The 25,821-nt window shown below is 39.3% G+C and overlaps 1 protein-coding gene across 4 annotated transcripts in view; it reads right to left on the bottom strand.

The window, feature by feature from the left end:
• Window positions 1-25,821, bottom strand: part of ARHGEF6 (Rac/Cdc42 guanine nucleotide exchange factor 6) — a 102,016-nt gene that overhangs the window by 39,518 nt on the left and 36,677 nt on the right. For all 4 annotated transcript variants that reach the window (XM_016216552.2, XM_016216553.2, XM_087813340.1 and 1 more), the window contains exons 6-7: window positions 19,629-19,699; window positions 2,884-2,978 (exon numbers count right to left, since the gene is read on the bottom strand). In XM_016216552.2, the coding sequence (XP_016072038.1) occupies window positions 2,884-2,978; window positions 19,629-19,699 (166 nt within the window). The remainder of the gene's footprint in view (window positions 1-2,883; window positions 2,979-19,628; window positions 19,700-25,821) is intronic.

The following is a 25,821-nucleotide window of genomic DNA, read 5'->3' as shown; positions in this document are numbered from 1 at the left end:
TACTCTCTTCTAGAGGAGCTGGGAAAGTAATTGAAAGGTATTATATATACTCATTATAGTGCACAGGGGAAAATAGCAAAATCCAGTTTCTTCTAAATTAAAATGCACATAAGTCAACTAAAAGAATCTTTATGAAAGGAAGCAGGAGGAAAGAAAACAGTACTGATCTGTTTGTTTCTTTGTTTTTGGAGTGGAGTCAAACAAAGACAAACTGAACAATTTTATACAGGGCCTTTATATTAAGAATTTTGTCATTCATTCTTCCCCTATCAAAACAGAAACAGACTCATAGATACAGAGAACAGATTGATGGTTGCCAGAACGAAGGGGGGTGGGGGGTGGGGAACTGGATGAAAAAGGTGAAGGTATTAAGAAGTACAGATTGGTAGTTACAGAGTAGTCATGGGGAAGTAAAATACAGCATAGGGAATATAGTCAATAATATTCTAATAACTATGCGTGGTGCCAGGTGGGTGCTGGAAATATCAGGGGGAACACTTTGTAAATTATATGGTTGCCTGGCCACTATGCTGAGCACCTGAAACTAATACAAAATAATATTGAATGTAAACTGTAATTGAAAAAAACAAAAAAAAAACGTACTAGTAGGTGATAATAACAACAAGAGCTAATAACACTCATACAGAACTTAAAACCTATGCAAGCATTTTTCAAATAACTCATTTGAACCTCACAATAACTTTATGATGTAGGTACTATTGTTTCTATTTTCCCTGTAAGAAACCCAGACATAGAGAGGTTACACAAATCACCCCAAGTCACAAAGCCAGTGAATAATGAGGCCAGAATTTGAATCAAAATGTTCTAGCTCCAGACTCCACACTATTAACCACTTTTTGGGAGAAAACTTTGCTGAAGGTTTACTTAAAAGGCCAGTGTTGGCCCGGTCAGGTGTGGCTCAGCGGTTGAGCGTCCTAGGATCCAGGGGATCGGGGTTTGATTCCTGGTCAGGGCACATGCCCAGGTTGTGGGCTCGATCAATGACTCTCTCACCATTGATGTTTCTATCTCTCTCCCTCTTCTTTCCTCTCTCTGAAATCAATAAAGATATATTTAATAAATAAATAAATAAATAAATGGCCAGTGTCTGCCACATGCCCTTTCTCCTTACTATAGTAATATTAGGAGAATGCCTCCAAGAGAGTAATTTTTGCTGACAAAGAAAAGTAAGACCCCAACAAACATTACCAATAACACCTAGAGTATAAAAAGCTCCTAGTTCCTCTATTCTAATGTCCTCCTGAACCACAAGCTGGAAAACCCCTGTTATGGGTGTCAGAAGTGAAACCTTCAGCCAGCTTCCCTGGCTGTTGCTCTCTCACAGCCCCTAGAACCTAACTGGGACTTATTGGCCCTTTCAGGATCAGACAATAACCAATCTGATTTGGCTTAAATCACTCTGGGGTCTACAAGACAGAACCAATGGAAACTTGATATAACCACATTTCGAATTTATTTGGGAACAGTTCATTTCTGACTCAGGTCTCTCACCTCCTCTGCCCTGGCTCTTTTCCTTTCCTTTCCTCGTACTGTTTCTTGATTACTCATCAGTCACTCCTTCATTTGAAATCTTACCATCTCCCCTCCCAGGGTTACCGTTTCAGTTTCCCTCTCCTCCTTTGCCTGTCACCTCCAGAAAAATGAAAGGCACATTTCACTCAGTGGCAGGAGATGCAGTGGGTCCAGTCTGGCAACTGACTGGCTGTGTGATGGGTACAGCAGAAAACCTTTATGGACTTCAGTTTTCTTATTTATTCAATAGGGATAGTAATTTTTTCCAGGGCACTAGACCCAATGATTCATTGACGTTCCATTCAGCTCTAAGAACTATGATTCACAGAATACTTCATGTTTTACATAATAATGACAAAAGACACTTTGTTGGTTATGTTTAAACTTTTACAAAACACAGAAATACAAAATCCTTTCATACTGAAGTAAGATTCCCATAGTGCCATGAAAAGACCCAAGTGGGAAATTTAGCAAGACATTATGCCTAAGCAAACAAGATTTGGAAAAAAGGAGAAAAGTAGGGAAATATGTTAAACTTACTTAATTCTGAAGTGAATAGTTTAGGCAACTGTCTAGCAAAATAAACTCTTAGTAAGATAACATTATACAGACCAACTGCTAAATTTTCTACTTGACTTATCAATCATAATCTCTAGTAAAGGTTAATCAATTAACATAAAAACACAAACAAATGCAGTTAGTCACTGTTTGTTAAATATGCTGTGCTTATAAGACCCCCAAAAATGAATGGCCAAGATTTTTCATTTGTGAAAATTAAGCTTTTAATTCAGGCCTCAGACAATTACTTCAGATTTCTAAGACCAGAATAAGGTTAGAACATTTTATTTTTTAAAAACACACACATTTTAACATCTCTTTATCATTCACGTTTGCCTGGGTAAAATATTGCCTTGAATTGCTCTTATGAACATTCACAAAATGCCACATTCTTCCACTCTCAGAGTATGGGAAAGAGTTTATGCCCTGGCAAGCAAAGGTCAGAGTGAGCATGAGAATTTTCAGTTTCTGTGCTTTCTGGACAAAAACACCAGCAAGTCCTTTTTCTGTAAGGTAAAACTAGATGTATCACTTTTAAAATGTACAAGATAGAAATTGTGAAAGGCAGAAATGTAGATCTACTCATCCCTTCCACAGCCAGAGAGAAAGAAAGCCAAGCTCTCCAAAAAGAAATCATACTTTCTGTTGCCTTGACCATGTTCTCAGCAGCCTGTGAGCTGTGGAAATTCTTCTAAAGGGCAAAATCAATTATTCAGTGACATGAGAGTAATGACTCCATATGCTGATGTTATCTTGCTTTATTTAGTGAGGGGTTTCAAATAGAAAGCTTACTTGTTATTGGACTGCAGGGGTCTTAAGTAAGTAACAAGAAGAGACTGAAGTTCTTTAGCATAATCTTTTTCTGTGTCCAGTATGTTCTGTAACACCTGTGGAGAAAAAAAGGTAAGGTATTGTAATTATCAGAATAGTCCAAAGTAAAATATACCTTTAGATCTTTTTATCAAATTACCAGGGAAAAAGTCCCATTTACTCAGGCTAGCAGTGTAAGTAAGAAGCACAAAGTCTGAAGGCACTTTGTTTCACTCTAGCAAACTACTTTTATAATTGTATCACAAGGAGTTATATTGTATGACTCAGACAAACATAAATTTTCAGTTACCCATAATTGAAGCACCTTGCTATTTACACAGTACTGTTCAGAATACTTTTGTATGCTTTAAAGCATTTATCCTCAAGAAAAGTCTCAACTAGCTAATAAAGGATCATTTATTCCCATTTTATGGATGGAAAAATTGAGACCAACTACCTTAAACCACAGAGCAGGTCCTTGAATAATGTTGTTTTGTTCAACATCGTTTTGTTATAATGTTAATGAGATGCTGTAGGAACCTAACTCTTGTTTATATCAATTAGTCTATGGTAAAACTGGTTTTGCTATACATCATTTCATTTAATATCACAAAACCTCTTGATGATGTTAAGTGAGGGCTTATTGCAGTGATTCAATGTCTGGATAATTTAACAATAACTGATGTCAAACATCACAAAATATTTTTTAAGCTATGTTTTTGATAAGACCTTTAGAGAACAAAATCAGGGGACATTGAATTCTCTCAAATGGGGTTAAAACTGGTCTTTTAATAAAGGTAAAAGATGCTAATATAAACAATTCAAAGACAAAGGGAAGCTGAAATGTGAGAAATTTAACAAGGGAAATAATGCTTATCAGTATTTTTAATGGCAAACCAATTAAATCCTATAAGCAAAACAACCAATGTACTGGCCCACAATTTCTCTTCCCCCATCAGTTCTAGGGTCACACTCCATTTCCCAGCCTCTTTGGAGGCACCTACAACCTTCACTTTGAGCTCCTAGAGATGATCAAGCTAACATTTTGATATACTTTCTCTCATATCGTGTAATTCTTCCAACAAAAAATTTATTGAATGTCTACTCAGGGCTAGATGCCATGTTGCCCAAAGGGAGTTTCCACTCTATTTGTACAGGGAAATATTAAACAAGACGATGTGAAGCATTCTTAGCTAGGGGAAGCATCTGAGTCTACCAATATGCCAGACATACTCAGAAGACAATGCATGATGATCTGCTTTTGAAAAGTAGAATGAACAAAGCAAGTAGAGCCCAGGTAGCTGTGGGCTTTTTGGGAAACAACTGGTATGGAGGGTGGTTGTTCACCCTCTGCTAATGACTGATAGGTTGTTGGTTCAGCTTTAAGGCTTTGCTTGCCTCGTCCCTAATTGTGACATTTCACGTACCTCTGGTGACCACTGTGAAGAGGTAGTAAGACACTGTACAGGTAGGTGCTGCTGGGTGAGTGGGAAATAGTCTCACCAATTTTAGGAGTTAAAAAAGGTTTCTTAATGGCATCAGTGTTGACATTCTGTGCTTTGAGGGGTTGCCTTATGCACTGTAGGATGTTTAGCAGCATCTCTGACCTCGCTTCACTAAATGCCAGTTGCACGCCACCCCATACCCCAGTTGTGACAACCAAAAATGTGTCTAGACATTGTCAAATGTCACCTGAATGGCAATATCACCCCCTAGTTGAGAAACACTGCTTTAGAAAAACACAGGCCACAGGGTGGCTTCAAAAGCTGGGGATTATAGTCAGAGAAAGACAAATATCATTTGATCTCACTTATGTGTGGAATCTAATGAACAAAATTAACTGATGAAGAAAATAGAAACAGAAGCATGGGTACGTGGAACAGACTGACAGCTGTCAGAGGGGAGGGGGGTGGGGGGATTGGATGAAAGGAGGTGAAGGGATTAGCCAAAGAACATGTATACATGACACATGGACACAGACAACAGTGTGGTAATGGCCAGAGGGAAGGGGGGACAGGGGTAGGGTGGATGGAGGCTGGCAAAGGGGTGGACAATGGGGACATATGTAATAGTGTCAACAATTTAAAAAGGTGGGGCTTAAATGGTAGCCCCTCCTCCCCAGCCATTAATGTCTACTCTCAGTTCCTCTATTCTTCAGTAATTATTCTTTAAGGGTGTAAATCTAGGTGCCTGGAGGGGTTAATGCTCTCTGAAATTAATCCAATAATGAAATTAAAATGTTACCCCCCATAGGAAGTCTAAGCACAAGAAAGAAAATTGGAAACTAACTAGAGATGAATTTAAAAAAATAACCTGCAACATAAAAGAACATATGGGATGCAGTTAAAGCAGTGCTTAGGAGACAAATCTATAGCTGTAAATGCTTATATCAAATAAGAAGAGAACTTCTGGTTTCTGGTCTTGCATTTAAGGAGCTTGAAAGTCATTACTTCATCCTAACAAAAAGTAAAAAGCTGAACAAACTGGGGAAAAACAAAACAACAAAAAAACTTCTCTTATATCCTTCAGGGAATTGAAGTCACAGGAGAAAATGCTACTCTCTCTGGAGAGACAGAGAGGCAGATACAGAGAATCAAAACTTGCTGGAGCAGAAACCCAGGAGCAGAAGCCTCCATGGGAATCAGTACCCAGGTAGGAAAACCTGAACTGAAATGATGAATAGCTGGGGGCTCAGTGTAAAAAGTCTGAAAGTTAAAAACTCCAGGGGCCCACTCATAGGGGAGTATACCCACCTTTGTGAGTTTTACTTCTAGTAGCTCTACAGGGTTCTCACAATGAAGACAGGAGGACAAACCCACTCATGCTTCAGAAAGGGGAAAGGAAAAGTAGTCATATTGAAAAACACCAGATTATTCTATTCTTTGTAACAAAGTCTCCTCTCAAGAGAGCAATAATTTTACCATAACCTAACCTATTGGGGTTTTAGCAGAGCCTAACATATCCAGGAGAAGGAAAATACCAAACTCTGGCTACCTCTGGCCTTGCTGTTCCACCTAAGGGAGGAAAAAGAAAAATACTGAGAAGCACTGGTGAGGCTTACAATCTAGAGACATAAACTCACCAAAAGACTGAGAACTAATCATAGGACTTTAAAACACTTCTCCACACCTCACCATATCATTACTAACAGCCTATTTACTGCAATTCCTTTTACCTAGTACATCATGTCTGGCTTCCAACAAAAAAATTATAAAGCATACTAAAATGCAAAAAACACAGCTTGAAGAGACAGAGCAAACATTAGAATGAGAGTCAAATGTGGCAGGAATGTTAGAGTTACCAGATCAGGATTTTAATGTGACTATGATTCATATGCTAACACCCGTAATGGGAGAAGTAGATAACTTGCAAAAATAGATGGATATTGTAGACAGAGAGAAATACTAAGAAAGAAAAATGAAATGCTAAAGATAAAAAACACTGTAAAAGAAATGAAGACTGCCTTGGGTGGGTTCATTAGTAGGCTGAGCCACTGAGGAAAGGATCTCTGAGCTTGAGGACATGTCAATAGAAACTTCCAAAACTGAAAAGCAAATAGAAAAAAAGGCTAAAACATTGGAACAGAATACTTGAAAACTGGGGGACAACTACTAAAGGTATAACAACGTGTGATGAGAACACCAGAAGAAAGAGAAAAAGGAACAGGAGAAATATTTGAAACAACTATGACTGAGAATTTGCCCAAATTAGTGTCAGACACCAAACCACAGATCCAGGAAGCTCAGAGAAAACCAAGCAGAATAAATGTCCCCCGTGCAAAAAAAAAAAACCCACCTAGTCATATTATTTTCAAACTCTAGAAACATCAGAGATAAAGATAAAAACTTAAAAGAAGCCAGAGGGAAAAAACAGCTTACCTATAGAGGATCCAAGATAAGAATTACATTCGACTTCTCCTTAGAAACCATGCAAGCAAGAGGAGAATGGAGTGAAATATTTAAAGTGTTGAGAAAAAACTCCACCAACCTGGAATTCTGTATCCTGTGAAACTTTTTCCAAAAGTCAAGAAGAAATACTTTCTTGAATATACAAAAATTGAGGGAAATTTTTGCAAATAGATCTGCCTTGCAAAAAATATTTTTTAAAAGTTCTTTGGAGAGAAGGAAAATGCTAAATTTCAGAAACCCAGATCTACATACAAAAAAGAAAGCATGGGAAAAGCAATAGTGAAGATAAAGTAAAAACTTTTATTTTTTTACTCTTAATTGATCTAACAGGTAAGTTTGTTCAAAATAATAATAGAAATAGAAATAATGGGAGGAAGGAATTAGGAATACATTGTTGTTATAAGGTACTTGCACTACCTGTGAAGCAGTACAGTATTATTTAAAAGTACACTTGGACTAGTTTTAAATGTATATTGCAAACTCTAGGGCAAACACTAAAAAAAAATAAAATAATTTCTAGAACAGCACAAACTACCAAAACTAACTCACAAAAAAAATAGAAAATCTGAATAAATCTACAACAAGTAAAGAGATTGAATTACTAGTCAAAACAACTTCTCACAAGTTAAAGCCCAGGATGGCATGGCTAATTCTACCAAAATCAATCCTTTACAAACTCTTAAAATCTTCGAAAAGAAGAGCAAAGTTAAAGGGTACCCTTTCCCTTTTCAAAACTCATTGCAGTGCTACAGTAACAAAAGAGTTTAGTACTGGCATAGGGCAGAAACATAGATCAATGGAATAGAATTGAGAGTCCAGAAACGAACCCATGGTCAATTGATTTTTGACAAGGGTAACATAACAAGACATTTCACTAGGGAAGGAACATCCTTTTCAACAACTGGTGTTAGGATCACTGGATATCTACATGTAAATGAAATAATTTGGGAGAGGAAACAAGATGGTGGCCCAGGTAACAGCTGCAAGCGCGGCCTTCCACAACCACATCAAAATTACAACTAAAATACAGAACCACCGTCACTCGCAGCCTCCTAAAATCTGGCTAAACAAAAGCCCTACAACCAGGGAACTGAAGAAGCATCGGGAGCGGTAGGAGAAGCTGAGAAGCAGGCGGGTCGGGGCTGAATTGGAGACTCAGCCGCAGGCCCACACCCGGTGCTGCGGGTAAACCCGGGAGGGAATCTCAGCGGCGGGGCTTTCCCGGAGGAGCGAGGGGTCCCAGCCCCACAGCAGGCCCCCAGCCCAGGGCTCCAAGCTGGGAAGAGACGTCCCCACAACTCTGGGCAGTGAAACCAGCGGGGACTGTCCCTGAGGGTCACAGAGGCTGCGGGAGCCCCAGGCAGCACCTCTTAAAGGGCCCGGCACGGACTCACTCGGACCAGCTCCCTCTGAGCCCGGCGCCAGGCAGCAGCCGGAAAGGACCCGGGACACTCGGGGAGGAACTAACCTGCCTGAGATCTGGACGAGAGCTGGAGGGCGGCTTCCTCCCGGGCAGAAGGGCTGGCGGAGGCTGTTGCTCCTTTGGTGAGTCCTCCCTGCACACAGCCAGCATGCAGGCACCATATTTGAACCGCCAGCACCTGACTCACACCTTTGGCCCCGCCCCATGATTCCCGGAGGCCCCGCCCCTCCCCACCTGCAGGCTCATCCAGGCCATTTCCAGTGGCTTTTCTATGCATGTGGCCTCCAGAGCCTCATGCTTAAGACTTTCCTAAAATCTCTCAAATAAGCAGCAGCATGCCCCATATGGCTTGATAAGTGGCCCCAGGCCTGGCACTAGCGGCAGCTGCATTGGCTCATAGCTTGGCCTCTCCTGGACACCTCCAAGCCCAGCACAAGTAGCAGCCGACTATGGGTTGCTGTGTAGGTCATGCTGGGTGGCCCTGGGCAAGGCACTGGCACAGGCTGACTTTGCACCTCCCAGGAGACCTCAGAGACAGTGCACCCAATGGTCAGACTCGACCACGCTGGATTACAACCCTACCACATCCACTAGTGACACACTCAAGGGGCGCACTTGGTGAACACCAAAGCTCCACTGAAGTAAATCCTGCTCCACAGGGGTGTCTCCAGCACAGCAGCTCTTTGGTTGTAGTTGCAGCTGGTCCTCACAGCTGATTGGCCTGGGGGTCAATTCCTCCCAGTGATGCCAACAGCAACCAAAGCTCAACTACAACAGGACAGTGCACACGGCCCACACAGGGAAGCACCTAGAAGGCCCAGCTCAGGTGACTGGGGAGGATGAGCCACTGGACCCTACAAAATACCTACTACACAAAGCCACTCTACAAATTCCAGGAGACATAGCAGCTCTACCTGATACATAGAAACAAACACCAGGAAGCAGCCAACATGCGGAGGCAAAGAGACATGTCACAAAGGAAAGAACAGAAGAAATCTCTAGAAGAGAAACTAAATGAAATAGATCCAAGCAAGCTAACAGATACAGAGTTCAGAATAATGGTTATAAGGATGCTCAAGGATATTAGTGAGAGAATGACGAAAATAATTAAGAAAATCGATGCCACACGAACTGAAATGAAGAATAATTTATAGGAAATCAACAATAGAGTAGAAGATGCTGAGAATCAAATCAGCAATTTGGAACATGAGGAAACAAAAAACACCCAACCAGAAGAGCAAAAAGAAAAAAGAATCCAGAAATATGAAGATAGTATAAGGAGCCTCTGGGACAACTTCAAGAGGCCCAACATTCATATTATTGGATGCCAGAAGGAGAGGAAAGAGCAAGAAATTGAAAACCTACTTGAAAAAATAATTACAGAAAACTTCTCCTACCTGGGGAAAGAAATAGACTTACAAGTCCAGGAAGCACAGAGGGTCCCAAACAAGAGGAACCCAAAGGGGCTCACAGCAGGACACATCATAATTAAAATGTCAAAGGTTAAAGACAAAAAATCTTAAAAGCAGCAAGAGAAAAGCAGCACTCATACGACTGTCAGCTGATTTCTCAACAGAAACCTTGCAGGCCAGAGGGGAGTGGCAAGGAATATTCAAAGGGATGAAAAACATGGAACTACAACCAAGATTACTCTACCCAGCAAAGCTATCATTTAGAACTCAAGGTCAGATAAAGAGCTTCTCAGACAAGGAAAAGCTAAAGGAGTTCACCACCACCAAACCAGCACTACAGGAAATGTTGAAGGGTCTTATTTAACAAGAAGCTAATGAACAAAAGAATCTGATGAACTAAATAGATCCAGAGACATTGACGCATGTCACAGACGATCATATCTCAGAGGCAAGAGGGAAGGTGGTTGGAGGGTGGGAAGAGATTAACCAACGAAGTTATATGCATATGTGCATAACCCATGGACACAGACAATGACGGGATGAAGGCTTGGGGAGGGGGTGGGAGCGAGGTGGAGGGGGTCAACTGGGGGGGGGAAATGGGACACCTGTAATATTTTCAACAATAAAGATAAATTAAAAAAAAAAAAAAAGAAATAATTTGTACTCCTACTTCACACCATATAAAAATTAACTCAAAATGGATTCAAGACTTAAAACTACAAAACTTTGGAAGGAAACAGGAAGAAAATCTTCAAGACCTGGATTCGATCATGAAATCTTGGATGACACCAAAAGCACAAGCAACAAGAGAAAAAATAAATTAGAGTTTATGAAAATTTAAAAATTTATGTGACAAAAGGACGTTATCAAAAAAGTAAAAAGAAAACCCAAAGAATAGGAGAAATATTTACAAATTATACATCTCATGAGGGTAGTATATGAATATATAAAGAACTCTTACAACTGAACAATAAAAATAATCAATTAAAATTTGGGAAAAGATTTTTATAGATATTTCTCCAAAGAAGATATATATGTGGCCAATGAGCACAAAAACATGCTCAACATCATTAACCATTAGGGAAATGCTAATCAAAATTACAATGAGATACTACTTCACACTCATCTCATTAAAATGGCTATAATAAAAAGAAAGAAAAAGCATACAGTAAGTGTTGGTGAGAAGGTGGAGAAACTGGAACCCTCATACATTGCTGGTGGGAATGTTAAAAGCTGTAGCTGCTGTGTAAAACATTTTGGCAGTTCCTCAAAAAGTTAGACATTGAGTTAACAAATGACCTAGCAATTCCACTCCTAGAGAAATAAAAACATAAGTCCACACAAAAATTTGCACATGAATTTTCACAGCAACATTATTTATAATAACCAACAAGTGAAAATAATCCAAAGGTCCCTCAACTAAAGAATGGATATACAAAATCTGGTATATCCATACAACTGGAAGATTATTCAGCCATAAAAAGAAGTACTGATACATGCTACAACATGGAGGAACCTTGAAAACATCATGCTAAGTGAAAGAAGCCGACATAAAAGAACAAATATTGTATGATTCAATTTATGTGAAATGTCTAGAATAGGTAAAATCCATAGAAACAAAAAGATTATTGGTTACCAAGGGCTTGGAGGGAGTGACTGCTAATGGGTACAAAGTTTCTTATTGAGATGATGAAAATGTTATAAAATAAGCTAGCGATCACACAACTGTTAATTTACTAAAAATCAGTGAATTGTACACTTTTAAAAGGTAAGTTTTGTGATATGTGAATTATGTCAATAAAGCTGTTTTTTTTTAGTCAAAGCACTAATTTCTCATTTGTTAATAAAAACTTCTGTTTATTTCTGACTTCAAATCTTTATACAGTTTCTTGTCCTTCCAACTTAAATTTGTCCATCTTTATAGCTCTCTGCCCAGCTGAGCTATTGTTCACTGCAGTACCTCAAGTAATCACTTACACTCATGGTCAGCACTAGTACTCATTTTGTTATCCTTAGAAATGGAAAGAACTGCACTAGAATTCAATGGTACCATATTATACTAAATAAAAGGTAAAGCTCATATTCAGATTGCTTTGTTAACAATATTTATTTGTTTGTCTTTAGTATTTGTATTAGGAGGGAAAAAGATGGTGACATGCCTTGCACTTATGTTCAGCAGGAAATCAAGTTATCTAATCCTCTCCTTTTGTTCACATTTTTCTAAAAATAACATATCTGGTAATGAGCCATCCATGTCCTTATCCTTCTTTCAAGCACTGTTGTCTGTAACTGTCACACTACCAAAATTTTACTGTCTGTTGAAAAAGAGAAAAACAAAATAAAAAAAACCCAAACCAAATAATCATTGCTTAAAGGGAATTTTTAAATTAGAAAAACCACAGATATTATTTACATCAAGAAATGTGATTTATATATTATAATAACTATGTATGATGTCAGGTGGGTATTAGACTTAATGGAATGGTCACATCATAAGGTACATCAATGTCTAATCACTATGTTGTACACCTGAAACTAACATAATATTGTATGTCAACTGTAATTGAAAATTTAAAAATCATATTGACATATTTAAAATATGATTTGTAAAACAATTAAACAGCTTTTCTTTAATTCCATGGTTGCTATAATTCAACCTCCCTTTCCCCATTGAAACAGCTTTATTATTTTAACTTTCTTTAAAATGCTAGTATCTGGGGCTCCTTTATTTTTTTTATTTTCAATTACCGTTGACATTCAATATTATTTTGTATTCGTTTCAGATGTACTATCTGGGGCTCCTGTAAAAGAAATCACTAAGATTTTGCAAGAAAGGTGCCAACTGTCCTGTTCCAGTGGGTTTACTTGCTAGGTGAGGCAGCACACTTTCGAGACTTCCATCTCTGTTGGAACCACTAGCATGGGACATACAGAAGGCAAAAGTGAGGTAAGCAAGGAGATACTTTCTGTGCCTTTGAGTCAGTTCTGAAGAGCTAAACCAAAAATGAACATTAAATTCATATTGTTGCCAGTTTTAAGAGTGGCTGAATGCTGACTTTTCAAAACTAAATTGATACGAGTGATTAATTAGTCCTTCATTAAATAATGCAAAAATATTTTTGAATGGTAATGCATTAAAATACTGTCCGTGCTGTGGTTTGAGAAGTAGACATGCTCATCAAGGTGAATGTTTGGGATTCTTTCCCAAGTTCACTTGGACATTTATTGCTTTCCTCAACCTCAAATGACCAACTGATGAACTTCTGAGACTGGTTCTTTATTTTTCAAACCACGGGGCATCTACTGTAAAAGGATAAAAAGGGAAGCAGACAGAGAAGGCTATGTGCTCCCAAACAGAAGGCCTCAGTGGTGAGTCAGAAGGAAAGGAGTTTGGCAGGCCAACGAACTTCAGAGCAGTACAATTTGATTGAGATGAAATCCATTCAAACTTGCTAAAATAGACTGCATCCAGACGTTGTCTTTGCCTCCCTGACTGCCTTCACAAAGACAACTGAGTATCCTTTTGTTCAATTAACCTTTGACTAAATTCAGAATAAACAGATGGTGAAAAGCCTTAGAAAAAAAGATGGAGGTATTTTGTACCTCCATTCTAGGCTATTGATTTTCCACTAAAATATATTTCCTGCATTTCCTGGAAAGTCCTTAGAGTGAGTTCATTTTTATAATTCTGAGGGAAAGAATCATATAAGAATAGAGAAATTATTTCATGGGGCTAACATGCATAAATAAAGGCTGAAAATAGAGATATATCCAATGATAAAGGAAGACTATAATGGCCCTAGGAAACCTTAAATCAAAGCAAAAACATCATGTTATAGGATTTCTAAGATAATTATGATGCCTGTAAAAATTAGTTTATGTTGGTAAAGTCTTATGAGACTGAAAAAGGCAATATATTAATATACTATATTTATGTCATGTTTTATTTATATTCCAGTAGAGCCACCTGTTTACATTCAAGTGCAATAACTGACTTCAGAGCTCCAAGTACGTGGCTTTCACAAAATAGGCAGCAACACCAGCATTATTGACCGACAGGCTCTACAAGATACTGTTATCTCCTCTGTCTACCTCCATTCCTCAGATGGAAGAGATGTATGGAAGAGTAAGACAGGAAATGGGTAGGTAAACAAGAATAGGGGATATGGATAAAGAACAAATGGATAGATATGTAAGGTAGTTGAGGCTGCTGGGTTTTAAAAAGGTTGGTGCACAGAGGATTTTTAGGGAAGTGAAAATATTCTGTATGATACTATAATGATGGATACATGTCATTATACATTCGTCCAAACCTATAGAATGTGTAACATCGGGAGTGAACCCTAATGTAAACTATGGACTCGGGGCGATAATGATGTGTCAATATAGAGTTTTCATTTGCAACGAATGCACCACTCTGATAGGAAATGCTGATAGTGAGGGAGGCTGTACATGTGTGTGGGCAGGGGGCCTATGAGAAATCTCTGAACCTTCTACTTAATTTTGCTGTGAACCTAAAACTGCTCTAAAAATATAGTCTTTTTTAAAGGGGAGGCTGATAAGCACTAAAAAGGCAGAGAAAATTCAGGGTAGAAGCAAGTGGGTAGATAAATGAGTGTGAGAGAAATGGAGGTAAGCAGAATGTGGGTGACAAGAGCAAGGATTACAGGTTTCCTGGGATTTTTGTCATGTAGCATGCCACAGACTTCTTCCCACCTTTCCAATTGCATATAGGTTCTGTGAGAAATACTCCTTAAGCATCTGCCACAAGTTACAATAAAGTAGAAAAAAGTTAGAAAAAAATAAATGCCAGCCCTTACTGATTATATTTTTCTAGTTTAATGTATAGAAATATCACCTCTCACTCTGCAGACAGGTATTCATTCCCACAGCTGAATATTAGTTTATGAGTCTGGCCTATTTGTGGCAACACAAAGAACAGCATCTTTTTTTTCTTTTTTTTAAATTTATCTTTATTGTTGAAAGCACTACAGGCATCCCATTTTTTCCTCCCAATTGACCCCCTCCACCTCGCTCCCACCCCCTCTCCAGGCTTTCACCCCGTCATTGTCTGTGTCCATGGGTTATGCACATGTGCATATAACTTCTTTGGTCAATCTCTCCTCAACCTCCAGCCCCCTTCCCTCTTGCCTCTGAAATATGATCGTCTGTTACATGCGACAATGTCTCTGGATCCACTTAGTTTGTCAGATTCTTTGGTTCATTAGCTTCTTCTTAAAGAAGACCCTTCAACATTTCATATAGTACTGGTCTGGTGGTGATGAACTCCTTTAGCTTTTCCTTGTCTGAGAAGCTCTTTATCTGACCTTCAGTTCTAAATGATAGCTTTGCTGGGTAGAGCAATCTTGGTTGTAGGTTCTTGCTTTTCATCCCTTTGAATATTTCTTGCCACTCCCCTCTGGCCTGCAAGGTTTCTGTTGAGAAATCAGCTGACAGTCGTATGGGGGCTCCCTTGGAGGTAATTAACTGCTTTTCTCTTGCTGCTTTTAAGATTCTCTCTTTGTCTTTAACCTTTGGCATTTTAATTATAATGTGTCCTGCTGTGGGCGTCTTTGGGTTCCTCTTGTTTGGGACCCTCTGTGCTTCCTGGACTTGTAAGTCTATTTCTTTTCCCAGGTAGGGGAAGTTTTCTGTAATTATTTTTTCAAATAGGTTTTCAATTTCTTGCTCTTTCTTCTCCTTCTGGCACCCCAATAATGTGAATGTTGGGCCTCTTGAAGTTGTCCCAGAGATTCCTTACACTACCTTCATATTTCTGGATTCTTTTTTCTTTTTGCTCTTCTGGTTGGGTGTTTTTTGTTTCCTCATGTTCCAAATTGCTGATTTGATTCTCAGAGTCCTCTACTGTACTGTTGATTCCCTGTAAATTATTCTTCATTTCAGTTTGTGTAGCCTTCATTTCAAATTGGTACTTTATTAGGTCATCAATGGTCTCATTTGTTTGTGTAATAGTTTTACTAATATCCTTAAACATCCTTATAACCATTACTCTGAACTCTGTATCTGTTAGCTTGCTTGGTTCTATTTCATTTAGTTCCTTTTCTGGAGATTTCTTCTGTTCTTTCCTTTGTGACATGTTTCTTTGCCTCCGCATTTTGGCTGTTTCCAGGTGTTTGTTTCTATGTATTAGGTAGAGCTGCTATGTCTCCTGGAATTTGTAGAGTGGCTTTGTGTAGTAGGTGACCTGTAGGGTCCAGTGGCTCAGCCTTCCCAATTACCTGAGCTGGGCCGTCTAGGTGCTCCCCTGTGTGAGCTGTGTGCACTGTCCTGTTCTAGTTGAGACTTGGTTGCTGTTGGCATCACTGGGACCAATCAGCTGTGAGGACCAGCTGCAACTACAGCCAGAGAGCTGCTGTGCTGGGGACATGCCAATGGAGCAGGATTTACTTCAATGGAGCTTTGATGTTCACCAAGTGGGCCCCTTGAGTGTGTCACTCGTGGATATGGTAGGGTTGTAATCCAGTGTGGTTGAGTCTGACCACCAGGTACACTGTCTCTGGGGCCTCCTGGGAGGTGCAAAGTCAGCCTGTGCCAGTGCCTTGCCCAGGGCCACCCAGCATGACCTACACAGCAACCCATAGTCGGCTGCTACTTGTGCTGGGTTTGGAGGTGTCCAGGAGAGGCCAAGCTATGAGTCAATGCAGCTACTGCTAATGCCAGTCCTGGGGCCACTTTCAAGCCATATGGGGCACACTACTGCTTGTTTGAGAGATTTTAGGAAAGTCCTAAGCATGAGGCTCGAGAGGCCACTTGCATAGAAAAGCCACTGGAAATGGCCTGGATGAGCCTGCAGGTGGGGAGGGGAGGGGCCTCCGGGAGTCATGGGGCGGGGCCAAAGGTGTGAGTCAGGTGCTGGCGATTCAAATATGGTGCCTGCATGCTGGCTGTGTGCAGGGAGGACTCACCAATGGAGCTATGGTCTCTGCCAGCTCTTCTGCCTGGTAGAAAGCCTCCCCTCCAGCTCTCGCCTCAATTTCAGGCAGGTTAGTTCCTCCCCAAGTGCCCTAGGTTCCTTTCAAGCTGCTGCCCGGTGCCAGGGGTCAGAGGGAGCACGTCTGAGTGAGTCTGTGTGCGGGCCCTTTAAGAGGAGCTGCTGAGGCTCCCACAGCCTCTGGGATCCTCAGGGACAGTCCCCGCCGGCTTTCACAGCCCGAAGTTGTGGAGATGTCTCTTCCCAGCCCTGGAGCCCTGGAGCCCTGGGCTGGAGGCCCAATGTGGGGCTAGGACCCTTTACTCCTCCAGGAAACCTCCACCGCCGAGATTCCCTCCTGGGTTTAAACCGCGGCACTGGGTGTGGGCCCACGGCCCCGTCTCCGGGATTCAGCCCCGATCCGCCCATGTCTCCGCCCCTCCTACTGGTCTCGGTGCTTCCTCAGTTCCCTGGTTGTGGGGCTTCTGTTCAGCCAGATTTCAAGAGGCTCTGAGTGATGGTGGTTCTGTATTTTAGCTGTAATTTTGATGTGATTGTGGAAGGTGGCGGGCATAGCTGCTACCTGTGTCACCATCTTGTTTCTAAGAACAGCATCTTAAAGTGTCTTACTCTAGTTGCATTGAATAAAGAATTTCACCTTCAGAGGGGCATTTGGATGTGGGAAGAATAGAGTGCAGTCTACACTATGACCTGCAGGGATGGATTGCATGTACATTCCTGCCTGGGTGAATTTGCTCATATAGTCCCCCCTGCCTGAATTCTCTTTCAGCCCCTTTCAGCTTATCTAAGTCCTGACACACCTAGAATCCTACCTTTTCCATTCAACTTATCCCTGTATTGGTTCTCAAACTTTAGTTCAGTGAACATCAGAGTCAACTGGGGTGGGGAAGGGGGAGGAAGGGGCTGAGGGAGTTGTTAAAAATGCCTTTTCCTGGGATTTATGGCCAGAGATTTTGATGTTGTGAGTGTGGTATGGGGCCCAGAGTCCTACAGTTCTAACAAGCTCTTGGGTTGGGGGAATGGGGGGAAGAATGGTTAATATAAGATCATATAGGCATAGCTTCAATGCAGGTAAACTTGATTTTCCAGGTCTCCAAATACTGTGGGTGGGCTAGAAATTTTTATTTAAACCAATCAACACAGATTGGGAAGATTATCAGAACACTCAGAACATATTTTGAATTAATCACCTCTAAAATTTTGCTTAAATACTCAAAGCAAAAGAAATGTGCATTAAGAAAAACACCAACAACCAACCCAAACCCCTTCATATTCCTACCTAGTTACAACAGTATGTCTAACTGGTCTCAACAATTCAGAAATATTTACAAGAAAGCTCTACAGCTCTTTCACAGACCACTATGACTCCCCAAGATATTCTATTTTCTTTATTAAGCTTGAGGTTTGAGATGAAAATCCATCAAAATTTAAAAATATACATACAGGAGTGGACAACATAGGTTTACAGTTATATGTGAAGCACAGTTTGTTCTTGTATTATTAATTGATTATTGTATTTTTCCATATGAACAACTGTAAACCTACTTTTGCCCTCCCCTGGATGTATCTTTTGACCCATCAATTTAACTTCTAGGAATCCACTCTACAAATATTTATATACTTTGCCAAGTTACACATATAAGATGTTTACTGCTGAATTGTTTATAGTTGTAAGGAACTAGAAACAAGGTACACGGAACTCCAATAGGAGGTGCGGGATGATACAAATAGAGTTTGTATATAATATATACAGGATTTACATAAGGCCCATAAGAATCACAGAGGTTAATCTGCCTTGGATAATCCCCAAAATAGTTTAAGTTGGTAGACTCAGCAGAGGCAGAGAGATCTAAAGCAGAACAATGGATGGTATGCTCCAGATCCACAGGAAGAAGCAGCTATGGTAACATTTTCATCTACTATCTGAATGTGTCTTTCTTTAAAAATTAAATCATTGAGTGTCACTTAGAAGGTAAAAGAAGTGGTCAGAGTGGAAGGGATAAGGGAGCCTAGTTCTGTTGGGTAATACATTTTAACCTCAGAAATGTAAAAAAAAAAAATATATATATATATATATAGTGACAAAATTGTCCCCTATGCTATGAAGTTCTATCTTGATTTTTCATACCAGCTACTGCTGATGTCATTATGGAGCAAATTCACTAAAGACTGAAATTCATTTTTTTAAACCTAAATGTAGAGATGTTTTTAAACATCATGGATGTTGTTCATCCATGCACAAAATGAAAGGAACATGCAGTATAAATGCACATAGAACTTTGGGTAAAAAGTGATGCTGTATTTCAGCGGGGCAGGGGTGGGGGGAATGATGTGGCTACCAGTCAGGGAAACTCAGAGGTTATCATGACTTGACCTTTTCATTAGTGACTAGGCCAAGTCAGGAAAGGAAACATGAAGGAAAGCAGAGATCAGATTAAGGAAAAGGATATTAACTATTTTTCAAACAGGAACTTATTTTGAGTATTGCACATGTTCTATTTATACCTAATATATTTTGACATATCTGTGTTTAAGCCAGAGCCATTAAATTCCTCCCTCTATGCCAAAAGGCTGCCTTCTTTTTGGGCTCTCCTCAAGAACAAAGTTGATAATATTTCAGAGGACATCATAATGAATTGATTGATTCTAAAATAAAATCACAGTATGCAATCACTGAAAACGTATTGCATTAGAGGAACTTGAGAATTTATCTTCTAAATATCTGGTAAAGCTATTTAGTGAAAAAAGTGGCTACCTAACTGCTGAATTTCCCCATCATGTCTGTAATTTCTCTTTCACTGCAGCTTAATCTTTGTGCTTCACTTCAGTTTTTCAGTACAGTGGATATAAAACTAGACATATGTAAGAGGCCTGCAAGTAGAACAGCTCTATTGTAATGCAGCTGACATTAGACCCTTGTAATGCAACTTTATCCAGTCTTCCATTTGTGTCACCTCAACACATCAGTGGTTTGACAAGTGAAAAGTTTCCATATACTCAAGAAAAATTTTGTTCATCATCTGATCACTCACCACAGAATAATAATTCTTGGTAAGTGGGGTAGTTTCAAATCCTTTGATAGCTTTGGGGGAGAGAGGTCTCTCTGTAAAAAAAAAAAAAATAATAATTATGTTAATATACGAATCTAACATGAACATTCTATAACATAGGTCAACTAAAATACTATAAATATCTTCAAGTGGAAAGATCAATAGAAATGTACATTACTAAACAAAAAACTATAAATTTACCAAACTACACATGGTCAAAGTTAGATCTTCGTGTCCAGGCCCCTCAGTTTCTGATGGGGAAAATGAGCCAAGGAGTTAAGGTCTAGCTACTTTAATGGCAGGGCTGGGGCAAGAACTTCACTCACAGTTTGAACTTGATCCATTCAACTTATTCAAAACAGATAAGCAAAGCCAACGCTAACCAAATGCATATTTGTAACTTGCAACTTATAATACAAGTATAATATAAATAATAGCAACATTCATTTCGTAGGGCTATCCACAGTGCCAAAAGTAAAATAATCAGAATATATAATACACTGAAAACTAGCAGAAAACTCTTCTTTTACGCATCTTTTTAATATTAATACATTATGTTGTAAAATACTGCCTTTCTTTTACAAAGTTAATTTTACCTATTAAACTCATGACTAAGAGACATCCTAGTACATTCTTTCTTTAAAAAAGAAAACCAATTAATAAAAATACAAGACATTGATGATAAATGTTTAGCAGTGTCACTACATACAAATTCTTTACAATCTCTTATAGAAAATAAAAAAGGAAGGGCCACTTTCCAACTCATTTTATAAAGTCACTCTTATAGGGTCACCAAAACCAGACAAAGACAGCACAAAAAAAGAAAACTGCAGACCAGCATTCTTCATGAATATCTTAACAACATATTAACAAATATAATTCAGCAATATTAAAATAATTGTATACTATGTAATTCATCCCAGGGATAAAAGGTTGGTTAAATATTCAAAAACCAATCAGTGTAACCCACAATAATAATCTAAACAGAAAAATCATATGATAATATCACATGACAAAACCGAACATCCATTCAAGAAAAAAAACTTCCAGAAAAAATAGGAATAAAAACCAACTTCTGCAACTCAATAAAGAGCATCTATGAAAACCTACAGCTAGCATCTTACATAATGGTGAAAGATCAAATGATTTCCTCCCTAAGATCAAGAACAAGGCAAGGATATCTGTTCTCACCATTCCTTTTTTTAGACCTAGTTTTCAATTACACTTGACATACAATGTTATATTAGTTTCAAGTGTAGCATAGTGATTAGAAATTTATATCACTTATGAAGTGACCACCCCAATAAGTCTAGTACCCATCTCACCACTCTTACTCAGCAAAGTGCTGGAAGTTCTAGCTCTTCTTGCAAGCTTGGCATAGGATAGGCAATCAAAATAAAAAGAGTAGAAGGAAGACAGATTTGGAAAGACACACTTGAGAAGTCTAAAAAATGTAGCCCTTGCAAAAAACTGGCCCTATGGGAAAAAAAATCAAGGGGTGGCTATGAGCACTATGCCTCAGTGACAGTTTCTTGCCTCTGGTCCCTCTTTGGCCCCTATGTCCACCGCTACCACTGCTTACTCCTGCCATGTGCAGTTCTCTCTGAAACCCACACTCAGCAACATGCGGAGAAGGAGTAAAAATGTGGAGGTTCAGAGGAGACATGTTCAATCCCTGGAGGTATTTCAAAGTGACCTAATTGGAAAACATCAAAACATCAAAACATAAACCTTTTAGGTGGTGTTTCTAAGGCAATGAAAAGATTGGTCAATTCAATTACATCACTGAAAAAACATCAATCAGTGTAATGTAGAATTCAAATCGGTTATTTCGTACAATATAACCCAAATAACAATGTCACACAGATATACATGAAGCTCTTCAAATCCTGATGGAAAGATCCCTTTCCAATTAAATTTTTATTCTTTCCCTTCTCTTGCTGATATAGATTCCTACTGCCTGTTGGTGGTGACAAGACAAAAAGAAACCAAGTGACAGCTAGTTTCTCTGGATGTGAAACATCTATGTGATATACCCAGGGGATTAAAACAGGAAGTCTAAATATAAAGCTCAATCCTAGTTTTGGTGTATAATCAGTAGAGTCATTTCTTAATCTGCCTTAATACAAATTTAATTAGCCATCTACCTAATTTCCTCATTTGATATCTGTCTTTACCTGCTAATAAGAAGTTTTAGAAGAAAGATTTAATGACCCCTTAATTGAATAAGTTGCAGAAAACATAATTGCTAAAAATATCTACTCTGATCGTACTTGCCTCAATATTTTCTTGGCATGGAAAAACCCTTAGCTTTTCTCAGTGACAAAGACAAAAATTTTAAAAAGGAGATATAATTTACTATGTTATTGGTATAATGGCAGAAATTATTTTGATGTATAAATAACATGTCGAGTTACATGTGACAACTGATTTTTTAAAAAGGCCTGAAAATTGTATAAATGGCTAATTTTCTTATTTATAATGTATCTGACTCAACTGAAATAAAGGAGCAAAGGCCCTTAATATGTCTTCTGTAGCTTAAATAATGTCTTAGTTATTCATACATGCATTTTTAATGAAGCAAGATTTTTGATAAAAAGTATTTTTGCTCAAAATAGGATTTATGTTTCTCATATAACAACAAAGCAAGAGGTAGGCAAGCAGGACTGGTAACAATGATTTTATAATGTTACCACTGTCCAAGTTCCATAATCCTTGGTGAGAGGATTTTATCACCATGGTCACAAAAACCTATTCTACCTTCAGCCTCAAACTCATGTTGAAAGGAGTGTGTGTGTGTGTGTGTGTTAAACTCAAACATTCTATTTCTTAAGTTTGTACAGTATTAGATTGGTGGTCTTATAAATCCTCTGATATCAGCCTCCTCCTAAAAAGAGAGGCCAAGGCTTCAGCCATAATTAACTCTAGACAAAATCTAAAACTTAAAATGTCACTCCTCAAGGGCAAACTTACCAGGGCACAGTGACAGGCTCCAGGGAAAAAAACTATGCACAACACTCCCATGGCACAGCAGTCTTCAGGGTAAGGGTTGTACCAGGCTGGGATTGCTTTGTTTTGTTTTTAAGACAATACAAAAGGATGTGTAGTATCAGCCTGAATGATACCCTGGCTATTATGAATGAATTTGTCAGATTTACTGACTATTCTAATGACTTCAGTGTTACACGTTCAACCCAATAGTAAGCAAACAGAGATCACAGAAGTTTGTTAGTTCCATGCATGATTCAACCTCATAAATGAACCAAGAGGTTGTATAACAGTGGGGTTTAAAACTCTTAATTGAAGGTTTCATTTCAGTGAGATGTGCATTTAATCTATGAATCATTTTTTAAAAACTCCTTAAAGACAAATCTTCTTTCCTAAGCTTATACATCAGTATGAACTTCATGGGAAGAAATAAAAGTTGATAGGTATTTTCTACACCAAACATAAAACAGCACAGCATTGAGTTTTAAACATCCCTCCACAGCATTCTAGACAGGTTTTGGCCTACTCACTATTTTGTGGAGGCAAAAAGAGTTGGGATTGGAAAGAATTCAAGTCAACAAAGACTTGATACCTACTTTCCCATCAAGATATTTTCATTACATCAAGCTAATCTCTCCCACTGCCCCCAAGCTCAGTCTGCTCAATCCTACTGCAGATAATTTGTGGATTTTGTTTTCCCTGATTAATCACTGACTTAGATTGTCCCCCAGTCTCTTCTGGGTCTACCCACAGCCTACATGTCTCTGATAGTTCAACTCAAGCCCTACCTTGTCCATGAAGCCTTCCCTAGCCTCTCCAGCCATATTGCATCCTCTGTCCACTGATGATCTGCTATATATTTTACACTTCATCATCTACTACTTTATACTGTCAGTTGTCTGTTTCATCTCCAGCTCTTCTCTCTCTCCCATGCTCTAAATCCATACTGTGAACTACCTGTTGAAAATCTTCAGAACTATAACTTGCTGGCACCTCCACTCAACATGCCCCAAACAACAACTCATCATCTTTAGTGCCAACCAACCACCCAAAACACACATACACACACACCCCTCCTCCTCCTCTTATCTTCCTTATCTTCTCTATTAATGGAGGTCAGCACGTATCAAATATTTCCAATGTCTAAAACGCTGTGCTACGTACTATGGGGACAAAGAGGTATACAAAGATGAATTAGTCCCCCTTGACTTCCCTGTCAGGATGAGTTAATCACCTCTCTTCTGCTCACCATTCTCCAAAACACCTTATATTTAGCTCTATCAGTAAACTTTCACACTGCACTTTTATACCTCCCCCTCATTAGATTATGAAAACCAAGAAGGCAAGATTCATGTCCTGGGTTTCTCTGCCTCACCAGTGTCCAGGACAAAGACTGATATCCTAGTCATGGTGAATAAATCTTTACTGGCTGGCTAGGTGGATAACACTGCATGTCCCTAAGGAGCTCACCATTAAGCTGGACCCCTAGACTTGCATTTATCCTCACCTCTTCCCTTTTCCTCATAACTAATCATCAGCAAGTTTTCTTGATTCCATTTTAACAGTATTTACTGCATCCATCCACTTTCTCTTCCTCTCCACTCTCACAAAAATAGTCCACACCACTATCTGGATTGCCTGGACCTTAGCAGTTGTCTCTAGTGGTTTCCCCATATCCTCCTTGGTTATCCTCACCACTTCCATGCAATCTGGCCCCCACACTACCACTAGAAAGATCTTTCTAAACCACATGTTATCTCCTGCATTGACACCGCTCTTAATGCAGCTCCAGCTCAAGGCTCCAGTCCTCTTCGCTCACCTTACTCTCAACCCAAATCATCCTACCACCCACTCCATGCTCTCCTACTTCCATGCTTTAACTTACTAACTCCCTCTAACCTTCTTCTACCAGTCAGAAGTTTCCTTCAAGACCCAATTCAAGTACAGTGCCCCAACCCCCCTTTAGGTTATTGTTAATTGAATCGTTTCTGTTCAGCTGGTTTATTGAGCATCTCCTAGGTACTGGGTTGAGAGGGCTATAATAACCTGTTTTCATAGACCCTATCTCCAAGGACCTGCCAGTCCAGTAGTCAAGATAGGTGTGTACACAATCAACTGTAACAGGATAGGACAGAATAAGTAACACAGACAAAGCTCTAAGCGTAAACAAGATGCTGTGGGAGCAGTAAAAAAACAATGTTCATTCATTTCACAAATATTTACTGAGCATAAATGAAACAAAAAAAGTCTCTGCTCTCATAGCATTTACATTCTAATAGTAAGATACAGACATTAAATAAGTAATAAATAAATAATACATAAGTAAAGGTATACTATGTTAAATGGAGAAAAATGGTAAACAAAAATACAAAGCAGGGAAGGGGTACAGGGGTAGTGAGGATAGGGTTCAATTTCCCAGGTAACCAGGGAAAACCCTACTGTGGAGCTGATAAGTAAGCAAAGACCTGAAGAAAGTGTTACAGATGAAGAGACAGCAAGTGAGGCAGGTACCCATCTGGCAGAGGCAACCAGGAGGCCAGTGTGGCTAAAGTGGAATGAGTGAGTGGGAGAGAGCACAGAGAGGAAGTCAGAGGGGCAATGGGAGGCCAAACCCAGTAGGTTATTGGGATGACCTTGACTTTACTATTTTTAAGATAGTAACAATCACCCTGGCCACTAAATTTAAATTAGATTATAGGAGTGACAAGGACAAGAGCAGAGACTCCAGTTAGAAAGCTACTGCAGGAACACAACATAAGTTGCTACCTGAATCTGTGTCTCTCGGGCTTCAGCTGCTTTTTGCTCAAATATGTGCTTTTTTATTCTTTGAAAAAAAGAAGAGAAAAGAAAGCTACTGCAATAAGCTAGATGAGAGATTTTGCTCTACATACTTCTAGTCTCAGGCTTTCGGTGACTGGTAGGCTACCTGGCCCCAGCTGTTCAGACCTAACCTTAACAGTTGGGTAAAATGCTTCTAGGAGTTATGGAGGTGCTCACATCAGAGCCAGAGCTTGCCATGTGAGTCCTTAACTGAGTTCTAAATCAAAGAGAGTATAGAAGAAACTTGGAGGGTCCAAAACCAAGACAAATAGCCTAGGGCAATTCACAAGGGACTGGCCAGACTATGCTATGGGGCATGTCAGTGAAGGACATTATAATGAGGACATGCTGTCTGTCCACTTCCCAT

This window comes from Miniopterus natalensis, chromosome X, assembly GCF_054644295.1.
Source record: "Miniopterus natalensis isolate mMinNat1 chromosome X, mMinNat1.hap1, whole genome shotgun sequence".
NCBI lineage: Eukaryota > Metazoa > Chordata > Mammalia > Chiroptera > Miniopteridae > Miniopterus > Miniopterus natalensis.
This window is presented reverse-complemented; position numbering and strand designations above follow the sequence as displayed.